General features: G+C 34.8%; 1 protein-coding gene across 1 annotated transcript; it reads left to right on the top strand.

Annotated features, from left to right (window-relative positions):
- The first annotated feature begins 753 nt into the window (after positions 1-753).
- Positions 754-8,464, top strand: LOC133325224 (muscarinic acetylcholine receptor DM1). The gene is made up of 4 exons (XM_061534005.1): positions 754-1,697; positions 2,398-2,584; positions 6,037-6,173; positions 7,629-8,464. The coding sequence occupies exons 1-4, from the start codon at positions 754-756 to the stop codon at positions 8,443-8,445; spliced, it is 2,085 nt and encodes a 694-aa protein (XP_061389989.1). The 3' UTR covers positions 8,446-8,464.
- Positions 8,465-8,907: the final 443 nt, after the last annotated feature.

Genomic DNA, 8,907 nt, shown 5'->3' with positions numbered 1-8,907 from the left:
AAATAAAGTTTTTGGTCCATTTGATATCCTTAATATTAAACGCAAAAACGATTGGCCCAAAACTGTGGCCTGGATCGCGTTTACATGTCTAGTTCGACTAAGTTAGTCAATATATGATGATCGGTATACTTAAAGATCTAGGAGCAATATTTCGCAGCGTTACAAACTCTGAGTATTGTAGTTACCTTGTATAATTGAGTCGTTAAGTTTGAAAGTGGCTTAATAGTACGTTTACATTTAACCAGATTTCGTTAACCCACTGGGTTTCAATTGTCATTTCCTTTGCATATATGTCAAATAAATCCTCATAAAGTAGGTTAACCCGGTAAAAAAGTTCTAATGTACAAGGAGTTTAAGTCTACTTTTCTTATATTGAGATATTTAAAAGTTTGGGTTTGATTTGTTTCAAAAAATATTGTTAAGAGGTATTAATCTTGTTTGTGGCTTTGTCGCCTTAATCTAAAATTGATTTAAACCACTTTCAAAATAACGGACTCAATTCTACCATGGCATTCCATCTATAATTGGGTTTATGTCTTCTGGTCATGTTTTGCCTTAGGTAACTACAATTATTTCAGATATTAGCTCCAAAATATATTCTCATTTATTAATGACATGATTGTTGGGTTGAGTAAACCAATTGATTCCAATGCCTTGATTAGTTTATAAAAATGTCTAATATCGATTAAATTTGATGTATTAAAACAGGTATTTACTTATTTACAGACTGAAAGCGCATAAACACAATACACAATGACGTCATACATAAGCTTGGCGCTTGCTGCTCATGGCCCACCAATCATTTTGGAGCCCCTGGTTCCATCATTCAGGACGACGACTACGACCACCACCACAACGACAACGACGACTACAACCCCAACGCCTCCGACATCATCAGGAAGTCATAACTTCCCACATGTCACTCTCATGTCGGATATCCTTGACAATATCACAGCTGTTGTACTGTTTGGAAATGAGTCCGTCACAGGGATACATACAAATCTTACAACTATTTTGGAACCGCGCGGACCACGTTATTCACTGTCGTCGATGATTTTAATGGGTGTCATAGCGGGCATTCTCAGTTTGCTGACAGTGGTGGGCAACGTTATGGTGATGATATCCTTTAAAATCGACAAGCAACTGCAAACTATAAGCAATTACTTTTTGTTCTCATTGGCAATTGCCGATTTTGCAATTGGCCTGATATCGATGCCTTTGTTTGCTGTCTCCACCATAGTCGGATATTGGCCTCTTGGGCCGCACATTTGTGACACCTGGCTAGCCTTAGACTACTTAGCCTCGAACGCCTCAGTTCTTAATCTTCTAATAATCAGCTTTGATCGATACTTCAGCGTCACAAGGCCTCTCACCTACCGGGCCAAAAGAACGACTAATAGAGCTGCCTGCATGATAGCTGCCGCCTGGGGAATAAGTCTGATTCTCTGGCCTCCTTGGATCTACAGTTGGCCGTACATTGAGGGCAAACGAACGGTTCCACAGGATGAATGCTACATTCAGTTCATTGAAACCAATCAATATATCACATTTCTAACTGCGCTGGCGGCGTTTTATTTCCCAGTAACAATAATGTGTTTCCTATATTACCGAATATGGAAGGAAACCAAGAAACGCCAGAAGGACTTGCCAAATTTACAGGCTGGGAAGAAGGATTCGTCTAAACGTTCCAATTCGAGGTATGTTAAAAATTAAGAAAAGTAGTAAATTAAAGTTGAAATATGCAGATGTTTCTACCTAAACGTAGGTACGTTTATTTTATTTATTGCGCTCCGTACATGTAAGACGTCTGTATTACCCAAGTACGCAAGGACTTTATTTACATCTGTACCACTTGAAAACGGCGAAAATGGATGAAAACATTTTTTTAATTGATCGAAAAATGTTTACATTTATAGAAAAACAAATTTTTCAATGATTGGAATTCTATTTGCAAAAAACAAAAATTCCAAAATACGCATTGTCGATGTTGAAAATTTGCAACATTATATTTTTATACGCAATGCGTATTTGGGTAATATTCATTGAAATACATGTAATTAACTTTTGAGGTGAATAAATTCGTACGCATACGCATGAATTTAGGTACGACCCTCATACGATAAGTAATAAGCCAGTTTAGAAACTCCAGCATTCTAAGAGATTCATTGTGACATAAATTGTAATCGTCATAAAAACTTTGTTTAATTTGACTTAAATGTGTTAATCAGGCTCATAAGTGAGCCCAATTAATACATTATTAGGCGACAAAACAAGAATTATTTTTTGTTGTAGTTTTTCATAACTAGAAGCTGTACAACCCTTAAAATTTATATTCAACTACATTATTATAAGACTTTAAATAACATACATTAATTTTATGTTCTTTTATGGTCCAAGTGATGAGAATACAGTTATTAACCACACTGGTGCTATGCTGTCTATAACACAACTAGGGGGTGTGGGTGGTGACCACGAAACTTGGAGACGGCCACGTTCCGAATCGTCTGCTGATGCTGAAAGTGTTTACATACCCAACATGATAATTGATCCCAGTTACCAAGGAATCCATTCCAGAAAGTCAAGCGTACGTATTTAAATATCCATTTTACATAAATATATATAATCATTACAAGGTATGATATAGATACCGACTTTTTTTTTTATAGTGGCCCGTTCAATCCTAACAGGTCGAGTTACTGATGATGAACTATAAATTTTACAAACTACCATTCAATGTCTTAGACCAATGAATTTAACATGGGAATGTCATTGGGGAAGTCGATTGTCCAGCCAGTCAATAAGTAGTGAATTGTAGATTTCTAATTGGGAAGATTTTATTATTAACCCTTTATGGCCCAATGTTGCCCACAGGCAACAAAATGTTTTAGAGGTTATATTTAATATGCGGCAAGTAAATGTATATTTTTTGGATTACATGTGTTAAGAGCTGTAGGCCTATTCTGTAACTTTTTAACAACATTCGATATTGTTTATTTTACAACAATTTCATTTGTTTGTTTTATTGTGTTTACAATAACAAAAAAATTTTAAACAATATCGAATGTTGTTAAAAGTTACAGAATAGGCCTACTGATTATGGATGACACATATCAAAAGAAAAATCCAAAAATTCAAATTTCTGTAGTAACGACAAATTTTGTTCATATACTATTTAGGATAGTTACATTAATGGTCTGTTCCACTACTATTTTAATAGTAAAGATAGTAAAAGGGAAGCGTTTCAAAATCGCTCTCAGAGTACAAAATAATTTGAAAAGTTCGGGAGCGCAAATCTAGTAAATATGCCAAAATTAGATGGCATTACTTCAAAATCAACATAACAGCCAATCAGAAGTAGGCATTCCTGTTTACCATTTTTACTCGGCCAAAATTCTCGAGTAAAAAGTTTATAATAAATTTGATTCAATGTTTTACCAGTTTTGTGGGTTTAGGAACGGGTTTCGAGTAAAAAATTGCAAAACTTGTAAAATTAGTAGATTCTTTTACGTTCTGGAACGGAACTTAAATCTGTGCACAGAAAATAGTTCTATTGTCACGGGTAAAAATTCGGACCACAAAGGGTTAAGTATTTAAGTGTTTATTTTTCACACCGCCACCGCGTTTTTTTGTCTCTCGACTGCTTTTCACATCTATCCTCCACGAAATACGGAAGCATCCGAAATAGAAAATTTATGAATATAAAGATATAACTAAATATATAAGTCTAAGTAGGCGCTTTTCAATGTAACAATTAGCTATTCAAAACAATTTGTTCAACTTTGAACTTTAGTACGCCCAAAGCATTTCGGCAAAAGTCGCATAACTTTTGTGGTGAAAAACGTCGAGCGGGCTAGGCGAATTTCAGGTAGTACTGAAATCGATATTTGTTAACAACAATTATTGCCAAATGTGACTGGATGTAGTACGATTTCTCCAAAGTACTAAACCTTTGACAGTTCTGTGTTGAGGACATTCTCGATTCTACATACAAAAAGAAAACATTATTTTTTGAATTTGAAAAAAAAAACAGTAAGGAAAGTAGTAAAGTCGGACGGGGCCGACTATATGATACCCTTCACCAATATGGGTATATTAAAAAGAACAATTAACATGAAATTGGATGAACTAAAATATGTGATATTTATCTAAATGTGAATCAACATAGATCAATCTATAAGCATGTTTGTTACAATGGGACAAATGTTGGGCGGTTGGGCAATGTCTGTACTTCTAGAAAGCCCAACTACGTTGTTCTATACTCAATTTTGTATGTTGTGCAAAATTGCATGTCAATCTGACAAACACCATTTGCACCGTTTACTTAAAATCGGACGAAAATATATGGGTAATCTATATCCAAATATGAACCGATTTCAACGAAACTTGGCACAGATTGGGATATACTAATTTCAGTACGTTTTGTTCCTATCAACCATATATTGGTTCCTTGGTGGCTATATCTAAATCTGGACCGATTTTCACGAAACTTGGCAGACATCACTCTAAGCTCAATTCAGTACGTTATGCTAAATTTCGTACAAATCGAAAGATATATAGGGACTTTGGTGCACAATTTACATAAAATCGAATGAAAATGTATATGAGAGCTATATCTAAATCTGGACCGATTTTCACGAAATTTAGTAGACATCACTCTAGGCTCAATTCAGTACGTTATGCCAAGTTTCGTGCAAATCGAGAGATATATAGGGACTTTGGTGCACCATTTACATAAAATCGGACGAAACTATATATGGGAGCTATATCTAAATCTGGACCGATTTTCACGAAACTTGGCAGACATCACTCTAGGCTTAATTCATTCGAACGATATATATGGACTTTAGTGCACCATTTACCTAAAATCGGCTGGAAAATGAATACCAATGCATGTTAAGGTTTGTAACTTTACACATATCGTCAGCTAAAATGCAAAAAGGCGAAACTAACAAAAGCATAATTGTTTAGGAGAAGCAAAAAACGGTTTTGAATGAAAACTATAAACATGTCAAAAAAAAGTATGCCCGGCAGGGTGATATTGCATATGACGAATAATAGACTATAATTTTTTTTAACAAATTTAGTTATTTAGTTTAATGGCAGTCATAACAATTAAGTAAAAACGTGAATTTTTTGTTAGTTACGCCTTTTTGCATTTATCAAATAAACCCACTTGTAGTTACGTCTTTTTGTTTTTTGTTAATAGAAGCTCCTTTTTTGACCGCAGACGTGTAAAACTTTGTCAACACATGTAGTTTATTGACATTCACAATATTCATTCAAAAAGTCAATTATCAATTTTTTGTTAGTTACGCCTTTTTGCATTTTAGGTAACGATATATAGTTGAAGATTTCAAAGAGAAGAAAAATAATTTACAAATTGTTGTTGTTTTTGGTGATTGAAGTGAAGTCCTTATTTTTTATGGCGGGCATGATAACTCCTTACTGGAACATCGGAATCCGAAAATTCCAACGGTGTTAGAAAGGGAACATGTCTGCCTCTCGTATGAACTAGGATTATTGGCTTCGCTCAAAAATCAATCAAATGTCGGACCCTTAAAAAAATATTTTTGAAAAATCACCTATTTTTACCACAAACCAATTAAAAAAAGGAAGTTCTCGACCGATTGGATTTATTCTAGTTCATACGATAGCTATACACTCACAGAGAAACGTCCCAAATTTTGGAATCGATCGGATTATTAGTTTTTGAGTTATCGTGCCTGCCATTCGTAAAACACTGATTCGAGAAAAATGCGTTTAAAGTTTGAGAATAGGTCTATATCTTGAAGAGTTCTTGAGATTTTCTCTTGAAATTTGACACCGTGAATGGGGGGTCCCCTTAAATATGATTTCCCAAAGTTTGCACAACGGTAGAGCTTTCTTGTTGTTAAAACACACCCTACTTTCAAAGGCTTCCTGTGACAGTTATAATGAACAAGTGGAGTTAAAATCACTCATGTTATCATACCATATTATTTATTTAACTAACAACGTTAAAGACACACAGTGAAATCTTATTTTTATCTTCAACAGATCAAGAGTATACAGAAACCCAAAGGTACATATCCATGTCTCGGCAGTGTAAAGGAATGGTGCATTGCGTGGTGGCATTCCGGACGAGAAGATTCCGATGAATATCCCTACGAACAGGAGGAACCATCTGATATGGGGTAATGACAATTCTTATATTATACGAAGATGTTTTTTCGTACTTAATTTTTACATTTACGATGGTCTATGGTCATGAAAAAATTCTTGGCTCTGTGTTACGATATCCTAACAGTGTTATACCAAAAGCAGACGACAGCCTTAATTTGCATTAAAAAATTCTTAATTTGAATTAATTTTTACCCCTGACAGACGATAGTTTCTGCATTTACGAAGCAGTTTTTTGTTTCAAAACAATTGTTTGTCTGTGGGTATGAAGAATATATTGGAATATGTTTTCAATATATTTCGGAATTACATATTTATAAAATAGATACATGACATAAAGGGAAAATAGCGGCTATGACGTTGGCAAAAGAGGTCCCAATATGAAAGACTGTTGAAATTTGCTTTTATTTTTTATATTTATTTTCATAAACGTAAACAAATTTGACAACAATCAATTGATTTTCGACAGCATTGCCATATTGAAATTCCTTAATTCAGTATAATACCGTAGACAGACGACAGCCTTAATTTGCATTAAAAAAATCTTAATTTGAATTAATATTTACCCTTGACAGACGAGAGTTTCTGCATTTACAAACAGTTTTTTGTTTCAAAACAATTGTTTGTCCGTTTGTAGGAAGAAAATTTTGTCATTGGTTTACAATATTTTTCGTGATTAGATCCTTATGAAATAGATACATGGCATAAAGGAAGAATAGCAGCTATGATGTTGGCAAAGCAACTCCAAATTTGAAAGAATATTGAAATTTGCCTTTATTTATAATTTTTATTTTTATAAATGTAAACAAATTTGACAACAATAAATTGATTTTCGACAGCATTGCCATATTGAAATTGGTTAATTCAGTATAAATTCAGTTTGATGTGCATTAACAACACATAAAAATGAGGATAATGTACAATTTAATTTGAATTAAGACTGTTAATGCAAATTAAGGCTGTCGTCTGTCTAGGCTATTAAGCGTTTTTTGCATACTTGTATATAAATTGAAAACAAATTTGGAATATAATTTTGAAACAATATCATTTTCCACTTATTGCGTTTTTATTATTAACTTGCCTAGAAGCCCTCTACAAGTCTTTACGGTTTCTATCCATTTGTTAGAACCTCTCTCCACTCTCTCAAAAGAAGCTGCAAATCTATAAGTCGTGTTTAGACTATAGCTTTCATTGTGATAATGTGCATTATCTAGATTTAATTACTAAATTGCGCTGCATTTGCCTCGATTTACCATACGAAAGGCAATTCCTATTAGGATTATTAAAATATTTATTGAAAATTGAAATTTTATTTAGAAAATTCTAGTATAATTACAAGTTGCATATTGTGTATTTTGTACAAAGCATTGCATGACTCATGAATCTAAACTGCTTTAGAAACCAGTTATTTATTCTCGATACATTGCCTTCAAATAATTTTTGGTAACAAATTTTTGTGTATTTTCTAGTTGTGCCTCCAATATGATGCGGGATACATATTCACTTGGCGGAAGCGTAAGTGGTGTGCGCCCACCGAGCATTTTGCTACCAGATGTTTCACCAATTCCACTTAGGCCACCGCTAACGCCATTGTCACAAATGCAGGATATGAACTCTGTGGGTGGTAATCGAGAATCGAGATCCTTGTCGAACAACAACAAAATGGCGACACGTTCAGTTAGTCAGGAGTCGGTATACACTATACTGATACGCTTGCCGCCCGATGGTGCGAGCGCTGGCAATGGCGTCGAGATGGCACCATCAATCAAAATGATTCACGAGGATTCACCAATTGCACCTACAAACCTTCTTCCGCGAAGAACTTTACCATCAAGAGACTCGGAATATAGTCTGCCATTAGGTCGGAGAATGTCTCACATAGCTCCGGACGTTCGAATTCCATTAAATGCTAAAATCATTCCCAAACAGTTGGGTAAAACGCCACACGCCATATCTCGACATGCTGGCAAGAAAAAAAAGAAATCACAAGAAAAACGACAAGAATCAAAAGCAGCAAAAACACTCTCGGCAATTCTATTAAGCTTCATCATCACCTGGACACCGTACAATATTCTAGTCTTAATAAAACCATTAACTACCTGTTCCGACTGCATACCCAACGAGTTGTGGGAATTTTTTTACGCCTTGTGCTACATCAACTCAACAATCAATCCTGTTTGTTATGCCCTTTGCAATGCCTCCTTTCGAAGGACATATATACGCATTCTAACATGCAAATGGCACACCCGAAATCGCGAAGGAATGGTCCGTGGAGTTTACAACTAATTACATCAAGTTCATGTATTTACATATATCAATAATATTTGGAATATAAATGTACATAGCCACACGACATATTAGCAAAAAGGCAGACACATACATATATACATACACATACATTGTTTTAGTACAATTGAAGTCAACGGTTCAATTCTCAGAATGGAGTTTTGTGCATTTGACAGATTATTGGGATTGGCACTTATTCTGAACGGAATATGATTAAGGAGCATTTATCCTAAATTTAGAGTTGAACTCGTACGGAAACATGCTCCTGGCCAAAGACTTAACACAACTAACACCAACTAATAAACATCTTTCCATACATCTAACCCCCTCCCCATCCTCATCCTAACCCATCACAGAACGCATACGATATGACTGATTACACATCATTCCAACTGCTCAAGACACGGCTAGGTGAATTTGAGAACAATTCTGCTACTCCAGTACTGTGGAGAAAAAATCAAC

The sequence above is a fragment of the Musca vetustissima genome, unplaced genomic scaffold (assembly GCF_032173495.1).
Source record: "Musca vetustissima isolate MV318-11 ecotype Yass unplaced genomic scaffold, APGP_CSIRO_Mvet_v1 utg11272, whole genome shotgun sequence".
In the NCBI taxonomy this organism is placed as follows: domain Eukaryota; kingdom Metazoa; phylum Arthropoda; class Insecta; order Diptera; family Muscidae; genus Musca; species Musca vetustissima.
The sequence above is the reverse complement of the archived record's forward strand: the minus strand, read 5'-3'. Positions and strand labels throughout refer to the sequence as shown.